The 14,871-nt window shown below is 45.5% G+C and overlaps 1 protein-coding gene across 1 annotated transcript in view; it reads right to left on the reverse strand.

Annotated features, from left to right (window-relative positions):
• LOC119464862 (zinc finger protein 84-like) overlaps positions 1-2,831 on the reverse strand; it is a gene marked incomplete at its 5' end in the record, with an annotated part of 119,654 nt that extends 116,823 nt beyond the window's left edge. The window contains 2 exons of the mRNA XM_049656016.1: positions 1,606-2,611; positions 2,696-2,831. Of these exons, the coding sequence (XP_049511973.1) occupies positions 1,606-2,611; positions 2,696-2,831 (1,142 nt within the window). The remainder of the gene's footprint in view (positions 1-1,605; positions 2,612-2,695) is intronic.
• Between the last annotated feature and the right edge of the window lie 12,040 nt (positions 2,832-14,871).

The following is a 14,871-nucleotide window of genomic DNA, read 5'->3' on the forward strand; positions in this document are numbered from 1 at the left end:
CAAGTGTATTTTACGAACGATGCAGGAACTTTGCCCAATGTGATGAAAGAACTAAAGGTGTCACAAAGTTCACATTCTGAGTGAATAAGGAGCATATTATGCATGATACGAGGGCGACATTTTGAGAGCATCAGTTAATCACAGCTTTAGCAAAATCTTTGCATAGTAGGAATGAAAAATGCAGATAACAACATTTGTGTAATAATTTCAAATATAGAACAAAATTTGTGATAACTGCATTAAACGGCAATAAACAATTTTACAAGGGCCATCACTTTATCATGAAACATTCAGCAAATAAAACCATAATGAAGTGAAAGATTACATGCTATTAGTGCAAGCATTCAAATATCAACAATTAAGAATACCCATTCACAAAACAGTGATCTATATAGTGTGCTGAAACAGACCTACAGAACTGATTTTGGAATTAGCAGGTAAATACTTGAATGCAGTAAAGAAGCACTTATATGCAAGAAAATAATATAACATACACATATTAATGAAAAGACCTCCAAAGACTCGCATACGTATAGAACCTACAGGCAACAAAAATGTGAGTATAACAGAAAAAGTTCAGCAAAAATAGGGTGCGAGCTAGATGGTAATCCTTGAGCAGAGTTGAAATGTGAAATTGACACAAGGGACAGGGAACCAGACAGACAAACGCTAACTTCCAAGTATTTTATTAACCATTTCACTGCCGCATTTTTTTTACTGCTCCTCACCCCCTGCCGGGTATTTTTTTCCCCCCATGTTGGTTCAGCGGAAATTTCATGCTAGTAATGCACCATGATACTCCACAGGACATGTAAAGATATTTCGTCAAAATTCATCAGCACTAATTGAATTTCTTCGACCGTCAAAGTGCGGACGCACGTGGCGTGGTGACTCGCCACGGCTGAGGTGCTCAGCCGAGACGAAGCGACGCGGGTGTAAACACATGCGCTCTACCTGTTGTCTAAAATTTTATTTACAAGTTCTATGTCTTTAGGTGACCTCTTCATAGCTGGCGGGACATGAACGCAATTTTTTTTTGCATGAGTTGTCTCGGGAGTGAGATTAAAAGCAACACGAGTATACTTGGGAGTAGCAGGGGGTGCGCGAGGGTGGTTTCACGAGTTATCTCGGTAGTGGCTGTTAAAGGTTTAAGAGAAATAACAATATCAATAATAATATTATGAAAATATAAACTGAGGTTTTATGAAAAAACTAAGAAAAACAGCAAAACGAGCAAATAATGAGAAGTCTCATAACTCAGCACTACTCTGCAGCAAGTGTACTTGGGAAAGTCAACTTTTTTTGCCAAAGGCGCACCGTGACCTTTACACATAAACACTGTGAACATTGAATTTTTTTCTGCTTCAACAATCTCTCGTGTGCACTGGCTAGGCGACATGAACATTACCGAGCTTTGTGAAAGTATGAAAACCACTGAAACAGCCTCTCACAATTGTGGATGCGCAGGTGAGCCTTTATTTAGTAGACTTTTTCGAGAAGCTTCGAGGGCATGAAGGGCAACGAAGTGGTTTATTGCCTGTGTGGGTGTCATTCAAAGTACTCTTTGGGGAGAAGCTTGGAGATCATGCAGGACAATGAAATCACCTCTTGCATGTGTGGATGCGCTCGTGATTCTTCAGTGTGGACTTGCGTGAGAAGCTCCGAGGGCATGAAGGGCACTGATATGGCCTCTCGCCTGTGTGGATGAACACATGACTCTTCAATGTAGACCTGTCTGAGAAACTCTGAGGGCACAAAGCACACTGAAATGGCCTCGCGCCTGTGTGGGTGCGCAGGTGTTCGTTCAGACGACTCTTTCGTGAGCAGCTATGAGGGCATGCAGGGCACTGAAATGGCCTCTCGCCTGTGTGGGTGCGCAGGTGATCCTTCAGTGTAGAATTTCGTGAGAAGCTCTGAGGGCATGAAGGGCACTGATATGGCCTCTCGCCTGTGTGGGTGCGCACATGATTCTTCAGTGTAGATTTGTCGGTGAAACGTTGAGGGCACAAAGCGCACTGAAATGGCCTCTCGCCTGTGTGGGTGCGCAGGTGTTTGTTCAGATGACTCTTTCGTGAGCAGGTATGAGGGCATGCAGGGCACTGAAATGGCCTGTCGCCTGTGTGGGTGCGCAGGTGTTGGGTCAGATGACTCTTTTGGGAGCAGCGCTGAGGGCATACCGGGCATTGAAATGGCCTCTCGCCTGTGTGGGTGTGCACATGCGTCGTAAGTACAGACTTGTCTGAGAAGCTCTGAGGGCACGAAGGGCACTGAAATGGCCTCTCGCCTGTGTGGGCACGCAGATGTTGGTTCAGATTGCCCTTTTGTGAGAAGCTCTTAGGGCATTGAAATGGCCTCTCGCCTGTGTGGGTGCGCACGTGATTTTTCAATGTGGACCCATCCGAAAAGCTCTGAGGACATGCAGGGCACTGAAATGGCCTCTCGCCTGTGTGGATGCGCACATGATTCTTCAGGGTTGACTTAACGGAGAAGCTCTGAGGGCATAAAGGGCATTGAAATGGCCTCTCGCCTGTGTGGGTGTCCAGGTGTCGGTTCAGAGAACGCTTTCGTGAGAAGCTCTCAGGGCAGGCAGGGCACTGAAATGGTCTCTCGCCTGTGTGGATGCGCACATGGTTTTTCAGTGTGGACGTTCTTGCGAAGCTCCACGGGCATAACGGACAATGAAATGGCATCTCACCTGTGTAGATGTGTGTGTTGCTTCTGATTAACCTTTTGTAAGAAGCTCTGAGGGCATAAAGGGCACTCAACTGGCCTCTTGTCTGTGCGGGTTGCAGGTGCTTCTTCAGCTTGAATGTTCGCCAGAAGCTCCAAGGTCACATAGTATTCAAATGGATGCTGGCCTGTATAGAATGTGATGTGTGCTTCCGATCACGTTTATCTGTCTCATACACAGGAGTTACAGCAGGTGTTGTATCCTTGATGTGACTGCACCATCTGCAGTTGCTGGGCAGCTCGAATGTCTCACTGCTGCACAAAGAAAAAAAAAAGACATGTTACCTTTCACTTCAAAACAAAAATGTAATTATAAAATGCCAAATGAATGAAGGAACATAGATACTAGGGCTAAAGATATTTTTTACTTCATTCAGTAAGTATTGATGGTGATTCCAGATCAGATCAGAGAACAGCAAAACCACTATTTTGATTTGCCCAACATATTTATGTTTGCTCAATGATCAAGTTTGTGAAAACTACACATATTTAGCTTAAAACATGATTTAATTGTAAAACATAGTGAGAGGACTAGGAGTATTGTGATAGTGTAAGCTGCCGTTGCAGCCAAGTGCAACAGCCTGAACATTCAGTAATGCAATCATGGACCTGTTGACCAAAATAACAAAAGCAGCATTTTGTCTCGAACAAGGATTCACCATAATTGTGTTCTGGTAGACTGTTACAGTTTTGAAATTTATTTATCAATACTGCAGACTCGCTTGAGCCTAGTCAGCAGTAAATATACAGAAAATGCATACATCAAGGAACGAAATATCACGAACACGGGACAAGAAAATTACATAGCTAAACCATCCAACCCATAAATACGTCCACATTTCTACTTCCAACATTGCGCTTAGACAATTCATTCCATTCATTGCCTAATAAATGTTGGACGTCATATTAAATACAAGTTTTAGTCAGTTTGGTGTGCCTCGACTAGTGAAGAGTACCCAGCATCTGTGACGACACACTATTAGTTCTCTAGTGATAGCAGATGAAGCTAACTGCTATTCACTCTACTCATTCTAATTTAGCTATTTTCTTCTTGCGTAGGGATACCACGAAGCTAATGCATATTTGAGGAGAGGTCTGACAAGCATAGCGAACGCTGTAAACTTTACCTCTATGCTCCTGAAGGCTTGCGACAAAGGTCCCATTATGTTCTCATAGCGCTCACGAAAATGTTTCCAATGTGCTTGTTCCACCTCATGTGTTCCATTAGCATTACCCCGAGGTAATCATAAGCAGAAGAATCATTCAGTACAATATTGCCAATGAAATAGGGAAAGTATAAAGGTGTCGTCTTGCTGCATATCTTCAACACAGAGCACTTATTGTTCAAGTGCATTTCCCCCTATTCACACTAGCAGCAAACCTTATCAAGGTCATTGCTGAGGCTAGTTCGGTTAGCTTTTTGACTTAACTACTGCCTACTTGTGTGCCGTGTCCGCAAAAAGCTTTATTTGAAATCAGAATCAACTATATTTGCTATGTCATTGACAGATATTAGGAAGAAAATGGGTCCCAAGACTGTACCACTGACCCCAGTGGTACACCTGACATGACAGGAAGTGTCTGAGAAATACAACTGCTGACCTCGACAAACTGAACACACTTTTCAAGGCAGGATCTTACAAAATGTACAAGTTTGGTGTCTATTCCGACTGCGTCGAGCTCATACAGAACTTTATCATGAGGCACTTTATCGAAGGCCTTGGCAAAGTAAAAAAAATGCTTTTGTTCCCTGTTATAAATGGCGAAATCATGATGTGTGGTAATGAGCAGAGTGACAATCATAAAGCCTTCCCTAAAACCATGCTGGACTTCAGACAGCAAGTTGTTCCCATCTAGGTATTGTTTAAGGTGCGGAAAGATCATCTGCTTCAACATTTTGCAGCAAAGTGAAGTCAGTGAGATAGGACGATTTTACACTTTAGAGGAGATGTGGAGCTAAAATAGCGATTTTCGCCAGAAAAGAAAGCATTTTTATAATTTTGTTTATTTTGATTTCCTAGACATATAAAGGAGTTCATCAAGCTTGTTGGCAACCTGTACGATAGGAAGAAAATTGAATTTTCTTCTTGTGACGGTGCCACGCATTTGCTATTGAGAGCACCTATGTAGGCTGTATTCAAGACACAGCCACAAAGTGGGCAAGAAAAATAAAGCAAACATGAAGTGAATGCCCTCCATTAGAAAGTTTGTTATACACACGTTTTATTGATGGAAGACCATCCAACAAGAGCATACCAGACCGCAAAGTAAAAACTAATAAAGAAAGGCATAATCTGGCTGTGGCATCTTTCTCTGTGAGTGGCGACAAGGGCACTGGACTGCTCTAATGCCGAAAAAAATTGAAGGCGCTTGAAGCAATTGACGCAGAGCAGGTTCAAATTGAGAAGAGGGTGCAACATATGGAGCAGAGCACTTTAATTATTTGATGTGTTAATTAAATAGCCCTGTGTGAGCTCATTTCCCTCAGTTTGCCCTTTTTGGATGAACAAAACCTTTAGGAAATCTGTCATTTCCAAACTGCTCCGCCAAAGCCAGCTGATGATGATGATATTTGGTGTTTTGTGGCGCAAGGGCCAAGTGTGGCCAAAGAGCGCCAAGACAATGAATGGTATGTTTGCCATGATCAGTGAGTTCCGATGACGGGATGCAATGTGGCTGTAAAGGGGCCTAAGAACAAATCGCGGTATAGAAGCGTAAAACATATATCGAATATAATTATGGCAGTGACGTGTGGAATGATCTATGGGTAGTGAATGGATGAGAAATGGTCATGGTGCTTAGAGTATTAAGAGTATAAAAGTAGCACGACGCCTACCGGAAGCCTTTGTAGACAAAGACCAGGAGGCACGTGCTTTCTTTAATAAAATACCGCAGCAGCGGCCTCTCCAGAGAGACCGTGCTACAAGTCACCTGGATATATAACACGAAAGTTAGGTATATCCTTTAAAAACGCGATAACGGATTGGTATTTAAAAAGAGGTTCATTGCCCAAAAACATACATGGATGCAATGGTAGATTCTGCCGTAACGATAATGAAAAATGTATTTTCCTCTGAGGCTCTAGTTCAGGGCATTGCAGGAGGACGTGAAGTACACTAAGTGGCTCGCCACATTCATCACAGACAGGCGGATGACCACCGGACAATAAGTATGCGTGTGTACTGTATGTGTGTCCTATTCTGAGTCTGCAAAGTGTAACTTGTGTGCGGCGTGTCTTCGATTCTGGTGGCCAATGAGCGAGTTGAGGCTTTATAGTGTGTAATTTGTTGCTCGTTTCTCTGTCCCACAGACGTTGCCAGTAGGCCCTGACCTTTTTCTTGAGAAAGGGTTTTAGGTCCATTACAGGGACAGCTATGGGTGAAGTGGCAGCGTCTGTATGAGCAGATGTGGCTAGCTTGTCGGCCAACTCATTCCCCTCGATCTCGCGGTGCCCTGGCACCCAGCACAGCACAATTTGTTGCTTGGATGCATACGCGGTGCAAATTATGGAATAAAGAGCTATAATGACGGGGTTTCTGTGCCTACTGAGAGTTTTTAAACATTTCAACACGGATAAAGAGTCAGTAAAGATGATTGCCTTGGGTATGTCTAACCGTTTGATGTGTTTAACCGCCGCCAGGATGGCGTAGGCCTCCGCTGTAAAGATGGTTGTGTTTGGGTGTAGAACTCCGGCAGCCGAAAAGGATGGACCGACCGCCGCGTAAGACACGCCAGTGTGTGACTTTGAGGCGTCAGTAAAATATTCCGGACAAGAGTATTTGTGCTGCAATTCGAGGAAGTGCATACGGATATGTGCGACCGGCGCATGCTTTGTGACCTCAATGAAGGACAGATCACAGTCAATCAGCTGCCACTGCCATGGCGGCAGCTCTACAGGAGGGGGCATGACATCGTGCTCATGGAGCGACACATCCATTTCTTCGGCAAGACTTCTTACTCGCAGTGCGTAAGGCTTTCTCACGGAAGGGCGGTTCAGAAAGGTTTGGGCACTGGACAGATCATTTATACTTGTGTAGGCAGGGTGCGTATTGTTTGAGTTCACTTTTAGGAAGTATACAAAGGATAAGTAAGTTCTCTGTAGATGTAGCGACCATTCATTTGATTCGGCATAAAGGCTTTCTACGGAGCTTGTTCTGAACGCACCCGTAGAGAGGCGGATACCCAGATGGTGGACAGGGTCTAACATCTTCAAGGCGCTCGGCGTCGCGGAGTGATATATAACGGAACCGTAGTCTATACGTGAACGAATGAGGCTCTTATATAGATTCAATAGACATCTTGTGTCACTACCCCACGTAGTGCGAGACAACACTTTCAAGAGGCTCATTGTCTTCAGGCACTTGTTTCTTAAATACTTGAGATGTGGGATAAACGTTAACTTCGCGTCCAGAATTAGGCCTAGGAATTTGTGTTCAGTTTTTACAGGTAGACCCTCACCCTGTATCTCGATGTTGGGATCAGGGTGCAGACCTCTCTTTCTGGAGAAGAAGATGCATGTGGACTTTTGTGGGTTAAGCCGAAAACCATTCTCGTCTGCCCACTTAGACAGTTTGTTCAGTCCAAGCTGAACCTGCCGCTCACAGATTGCAAGGTTACATGATGTGAAGCCTATCTGTACATCGTCGACATATACTGAATAAAATATGTTGCGTGGGATGTACAGACGCAGAGAGTTCATTTTTATGATAAAAAGGGTGCAACTGAGCACACCACCCTGTGGTACTCCAGTTTCCTGCACATATGGTCTTGATAGGGCATTACCCACACGAACACGGAATCTGCGGTTGGACAGATAACTTTCAATGATATTCAGCATAATGCCACGTATTCCAAAGTGTGCGAGGTCTCTTAGTATTCCGAATCGCCACGTGGTGTCATATGCTTTTTCCATATCAAGGAAAACAGACAGGAAGAATTGCTTGTGGACAAAAGCCTCGCGAATCTGAGCCTCTAGGCGTATCAGATGGTCAGTGGTGGATCGGCCGTCGCGGAATCCACACTGGTATGGGTCAAGCAGCTTGTTTGATTCTAGGAAATGTATCAGACGGCGGTTTATCATCTTCTCAAAGACTTTGCAGATGCAGCTTGTCAGAGCTATGGGCCGATAACTCGATACGGACGATGGATCCTTGCCCTGCTTCAGGATAGGGATTACTATGGCCTCTTTCCAGGCAGAGGGGATCTCGCCGGAGGTCCATATAGAGTTGTACAGGCAGAGAAGGGTTTTCTTTGTTTCAGAGGACAGGTTCTTCAACATTTCATATAGTATGCGGTCAGAGCCTGGGGCAGATTGGTTGCAGCAGGAGAGTGATGCATCCAGTTCTGCTAGAGAGAAAGGTAAGTTGTATGACTCGTTCCCGGTGCTCTTTCGGTCTAGTTTTTGTTTTTCTATTGCTGATTTGTATGTTGTAAATGCTGTAGAATAGTGCGATGAACTGGACACTTGTTCAAAATGTGCACCCAGATGGTTCGCTTGGTCCTCCAGGCTGTCTCCCTGCGTGTCTACCAGGGCAGGCGGATGTGTTTGTCGTCCTCTTACTCTATTGACCCGGTTCCAAACCTTGGCCTCATCAGTGTATGAATTGATGCTTGATAAGAATGTTTGCCAGCTGTCTCTCCTGGCTTGTCTGCGCGTTCTCCTACCTTGGGATTTGATTTTCTTAAAATTGAAAAGGTTTTCAGCAGTAGGAGAATCGCGAAGCTGCCTCCATGCTTTGTTCTGCTGCCTACGCGCGTTCCGGCATTGTTCATTCCACCATGGAACATGGCGTTTGCTAGAAAGTCCACTTGTTTGGGGGATACATTTAGAAGCTGCATCAATTATCAAGTTAGAAAAATACTCGACGGCACCATCAATTTCGAGCGAAGACATGTCAGCCCACGAGATCGTACTGGTAAGTGTTTGGTATTTCTCCCAGTCCGCTGCATCGACCTTCCACCGGGGAGCATGTGGTGGAGATTCGTGTTGTCTTGTTGCTCTCAGCAGTATTGGGAAATGGTCGCTCCCGTAAGGGTTTTTTATAACTTCCCATTCAAGTTCGGGTAATATGGATGGAGAAGCTATGCTGAGATCTATAGAAGAAAAAGTTTTGTTTGCAAGACAATAATATGTAGGTTCTTTTTTGTTTAGCAGACATGCACCGGATTAGAAAAAAAAGCCTTCAATTAGACGGCCTCGAGCATCGATGCGAGAGTCGCCCCACAGTCCGCTGTGTGCATTGAGATCCCCAAGAACAAGATAAGGTTCTGGCAATTCGTCTATTAGGGACTGGAATTCATGTTTGTGTAAGTGGTAATGTGGGGGTATGTAAAGCGAGCAAATGGTGACGAGTTTGTTTAAGAGAATAAGTCGAACTGCCACTGCTTCGAGGGGCGTTTGCAGCGGTAAACGTTGACACTGCTATGCTTTTCTGAATTATAATGGCAACACCGCCTGAAGATGCAAGAGCATCATCGCGGTCTTTACGAAACGTAACATACTGTCGAAGAAAGTTAGCATGTTCCGATTTTAAGTGAGTTTCCTGTACACACAGCACTTTTGGATTGTGTTCGTGGAGAAGTTCTTGCACATCATCGAGGTTCCTAAGAATGCCTCGGACGTTCCACTGTATGATTTGTATATCCATACTGAAAGTAAAATTGGTGCTGTGTGTACAAAAAGGAAGTTTTGCCTTAGATTACAGAACCTTTTCCAGGCCCTGTAACGCGGGATTTGTCCTTTCTGAAGCGGTCGAGGGAGCCTCGCCGCTCCTTAGGCGCTTGATGCGCCGTCGGGATGGGTGTAGTGTCCATTGCCTCATGTGAGGTGCTGGACACACGCTCTTGCGAGCGAGAAATTTCGCGAGAAAGTCTCGCCGCGAAGGACGAGACCTTTGTGCCCACCAGCCCGGAGGTCGATGGGGCTGCCTTTGGGCCTGAGCTGCGCCGGCTGTTGCCAGCGGCAGCAGGAGCCTCAGAGGATGAGGCAGCCTTGACTGGACCCACCGTGGGCGCTGCTGGCGGTCCTGCCGGTTCGCTACGCGAAGCGCAGGATGCTTCCTTGGACTGTTGTGGTGCCGGTAACCCTAGGGTAACCGGGCTTGTTTGCTGGTTGGGTGGGGTAGGCTTAGCTCCTTCCACCCCGGGGGCAGGGGCCACAAGCGACAGCTCGCTGTGTGCGGGCTGGGCAGGTGGCAGTGGCCGCTGCGACGCTGCCCCCCGACGCGCCGCATCAGCATAAGATGTGTTGTGGAAAAGTGAGCACCTCTTACGGGCTTCCTTGAAAGAAATATTTTCTTTGACTTTTAGGGTGATTATGTCCTTTTCTTTTTTCCAGTTTGGACAGGAACTCGAGTAGGATGCGTGGTCACCACTGCAGTTCACACAGTGAGGAGTGCCAGTACAGTTGTCGGAGGAGTGGCCCTGTACTCCACACCTTGCACAAGTTATTTGACCACGACAGCTCTGTGAGCCATGGCCAAATCTTTGGCATTGGAAGCACCGTCTAGGGTTAGGGACATATGGTCGAACAGTTAACCTAATGTATCCTGTTTCGATGGTTTCAGGCAGAACGCTAGATCCAAATGTGAGGACAAGATGTTTGGTGGGGATTTCTTTGTTGTCCCGTCTGATGATGATACGTTTTACATTGGTGACATTTTGATCTTTCCACCCTTCGAGGAGTTCTGCTTCTGATAATTCTAGGAGGTCTGCTTCTGATACGACTCCACGTGAGCTATTCATTGATCGGTGTGGTGATACAGAAATTGGTATGTTGCCGAAAGTCACAAGGTTGCCGAGTTTCTCGTACTGTTGTTTCTGAGGGACCTCAAGAAGAAGGTCTCCGCTAGCCATTTTGATGACTTTGTAACCTGAGCCTAAAGCTTCCGTCAAAGATTTCGCAACTATGAATGGAGAAATGGATCTGGCCGGTTTTGAAGCATTTTCACTGTGTGCAACATGGTATTTCGGATAGATTTCTTTTGGTCGGTTGGAATACAGGCTAAGTTCATCGGTGCGTCCCCTCTTTAGAGTGTGACGATCAAGTAGGCGGGGAAATGCTGGTGTTCCCATAACGGTTTGTTTTATTTCGGCGGCAATGGCGGCCACCCACCACGGAGCCCAACTAGGGGACGCTGCAGTGCTTAACGCGTAAGGCTGCAGGCGCCAACCGTACATTGCCACTATAACCTAATATATTGTACCCAAGGGAGGGCACATACACAAGGTTAACCCAAGCCGCCTATGAAAATTAGGAAGTGACAGAAGAGAAGAGATGATAGGATAGTTATAGAAAGGAGACAGGAAAGCAAAAGGTTGGAGAGGGGGATAGGAAAAGGCGACCACCGATTTCCCCCGGGTGGGTCAGTCCGGGGGTGCCGTCTACGTGAAGCCGAGGCCAAAGGGGTGTGTTGCCTCTGCTGAGGGGCCTTAAAGGTCCAAACACTCAGAGTCGGCTAAACCCCCAGGATCCCCTTTTCCCCGGACACGGCTAAGCCGCACACGGTTAGACGCGGGAGGGTCCAACCCTCGTGTGCTCGGGTACGTGGTGGCGCGACTCACCAAACGCTTGCTTGCGCAGACGCCCCTGCGGGGGCCAAAGCCAGCTTTAAAAGTAGTTTCAGGGGACAAATTTTGTCAGGAACAAGATGAGGTACATTTTATATTTATTTAATTTTAAAAACACAAAATATTATTGGATATCAGACATATGACAACGAAAAGAAATGAACTTTGCCTCAAAGGGATGACATTGTTAGAGAAACATAATGAAAAATGTGCGACTGGCCTTATCCCTAAACCCATTAGGAGATATTTAACAAAAACAATCAGCAAGTCTGCATTATTTGTCAAGTGATAGTTTCCTAAGGTGACATGCCTAATTGGTCTGTATGACAGCCATAACTTCTTTTCTATTTGATATGTATTAACGAAATTTAGAATATGTACTTAAATCAAGAAGAATTTTAAAATACCCGCGCAATGGTTCAAAAGTTAATTTTCAGCCCCACAACCCTCTGAAAGGGCCCCTCACCAGCTCTGGCCATTTTGAGCTCACAAGCGCAGTGCATACAATTCGCACTCTACGCACATCGTAAAGAGCTGAAATTTCAAACAAACCCCGTTTGCCATTGCCCGCGCTCCAAGACCGGTGGATGACGTATATCAACAAGTGCGCCTACGTCCATGTATATGCTGTGACGTTGCTCATAGTGACACCGTGACACTTCGAGAATTATTCAAGGCAACATTTGTTATCTGTATATTCTGTTGCTTCAATAGACAAATTAATGTTTAGAGAAATCATAGAGCACACAAACGAAATGTTGGCGTGTTTTTGTTTTACTTCGCACCACAGCAAGAGAGATGTATTTCCGTTTCATCTGCTTGTTCACACGTCGTGCAGCCGAGCCTGCTGACAAATTATGTAATTTTATACCGCATTCCAGCGCGCGATCATGCTTTATGATCCCCTTGTTTATGCTTCAGTGTTCGTGCGGCAATGACTTTATACCCCTAATCGGGTGTTCTCACGCACAGCTCGAAATAATACAAAGCTAAAAAAAAGAAAAAAAAGAGCTGGGGCCCATGATGTATGCATCACGCGATTACCCTGCTCCGGCATGGGAGAATGCAGGGAAGGAATTTCGCTTGCGGAGGCTAGATGAGGCAAGAGGAGAGAGTGTCCCTCTTGGCAGTAGCAATCGCCTCCTGAAATCATAGGTTCCCGCACTGAAATATTCCTATCTCGGCTATTAATGAACCAATTTGGAAGATTCTTACAGTAGAACGCTCCCTAGATGGCACAGAACAACTTCCAGCGTATAACCAACATTTTCTATGTGGCCTGGTGAGGGGCCCTTAAGGGCTGACCTAACTTTGGTATAGGTACAATTCGAGAAGTTTGACACGAATTTTTGTTTCCCAGTTTTCTTGTTATTTCTCTAGCACAGCCCAATGGCTCATGCTAAAGCGCGCAAGCTAAGAGCTGCCAGTGTGCATTTCACGCCTTTTTTGTCGTCCTGATTTAGAATAATGTTAACGCCGCATTAATGCGTTTGTCATATTATTCGCAACCTTGAGGAAGACGAATGGCACTGTTGTGCAGGCATGAATATCGAGTGGTCTGTGAAGTCATGCCGTATATCACTGGGTTCACAGTAAGTGAAAGGCTTTGCTGTGCTTGGTTGTGTCGCAGACATTTTTGAAGATCTGCCCGTCCAATAACCTTGGTGGCATGGAGGACGACACCATGTTCGCCAACAGTCACAAACATGCCAGCAGTGAGAAGTAATTGTGCAGTGAACGATTCCTTTCACCTTATTTCAGGAAGGCAGTAACGATGAATAAAGCCCTGCCGTCATCTGCTTGTATGTGTCGATTCCTGTTTCTTCGTGACATCACTTGTGCAAGCAGAACGGGAGTGGTAGCCACCTTCTGCTTCCTAACTGTTGCACAAGAAAGAATTGGTCAGGACAGAAGAAAACATTTGTTTCGTCCATTAGGCAAAGCAGTGATGTGACAGCTGGTCAAAGATTATTTGTAGTAAGCCTTAAAGTGTTTCGAGCAGCGTCAAAAGTCACCCATTCGCAGATACCAGCGAGCAATCTCCTAACAAGTAAAAGAAGTTTGGGTCTTATATTCATTTGTGGAATTTTTACATCTTGGTGGTGAAGTCGAAAGACTCGGCTTTTTTTCCTCTTCTTTCCTGGCCAGACATAGCCACTGCTCTCGACTAAAACTAGACATTAGCTTCTTCTGGATTCGTCCAGCTTTTCGAAAGTTTATATTTGGGATACCCCATTAACAGGCCTCATGCTAACGTTGAAGACAAAGATGTCAGTTCCATCTAGTAAAAATTAGAACATGAAGACGAAGTAAATGCACTCAATAATTGTCATTACATGTAAATGAAGATAATTCAGAACCACCTCCACGGCAGGGAAGGCTATGTGAAAGCACGAAGAAAGCATACACCCACACCAGCTCTTCCAGTATTGACCCTTTTCGCGGAGCAGTTTGGTTTTAGAAAAACAAGATGGTGCTCAGGGCGGCGCGCCATACCTCTCCTCAGCGACCGTGCAGGAATACGAAACCATTACCGCTTTTGCCTTGCTTCTGTGCGATCAACTGTCGGAAATGCAACTGAGTTTTCGCTAACACACTGTGGTCCAATCATGCTAGATTGAATCATGTGGATTGAAGACATGTGCAGTAGTTGGCTGCAAAAATAGTGACTGGAATGTTCAGGAATAGAATGAATCTGTGTGGCCAAGTTCCCGAACCGCTGCTGCAACTGTCCGAACGTGTAACCGGCACTTCCAGATGTACGGATTTCCTCGAGGATACAGAAATTTGCTCATCCCGCAGCCTTGCTAACCTTCAAAGAAGGGGCTTCATCCCCAGAACATTGGCAAGAGTGAGTACCACTCGTTAAACAATGACAAAGGTAGTAGCGCCGCTTCCTGTCATAGTAAGTTCGTGCACGTTATCCATACACATCTGTCCCAAATGGCAGGAAAACTTATGCCCACTCTATCGCCGACGTATCAAGAATAAGTGTTGTTGCTGTGGTATGCGCTCGGCGGCAGTTTCTGGTGGTTTTTTTTCCGCACTCGCGCGGTCTATTTAGCATGAAATGGCGTCTTCTACGTGGGGAATGGTCGTGTGAGGCGTAGTGAAGGAAGTCTGAAGTATAATCAAGCGGCTGGAGTTAATGCAGACGTTAGGGCGGACGGAGCACCCAGCGTGAGGTGTGCGTGTTTGAACTTACAATGAGCCTCGAATATCAGTTAGGTGTTTCTGAAAATTCGTTTCACGAGTGTTACCTTACTGTAGCATTCTCAGTACAGTAATTCTAAGCTTTGGTTTAGCTGCAACGAGTACTTACGAAACATTTGACGATCCTAACAGCATGGGTACCGTTCTGCTGGAGAATAAGTCGTGCTGTTTACTTTGACAAGCGTACAAGTTGTTATCTGTAGATACATTGGGCGACTGCCTTGTTTGCTGGGCAAGGTTTGAGCTCACAAATAAAATAAGTTGGTTAATAATATCCGCATACCGTACAGTGTAAATCACACTTTTCGAGTGGTCGAAGCTCTAGCTGCAGACTGCGCGAGCGTCCGAGCAGTACTAAAT

This window comes from Dermacentor silvarum, chromosome 9 (assembly GCF_013339745.2).
Source record: "Dermacentor silvarum isolate Dsil-2018 chromosome 9, BIME_Dsil_1.4, whole genome shotgun sequence".
Taxonomy (NCBI): domain Eukaryota; kingdom Metazoa; phylum Arthropoda; class Arachnida; order Ixodida; family Ixodidae; genus Dermacentor; species Dermacentor silvarum.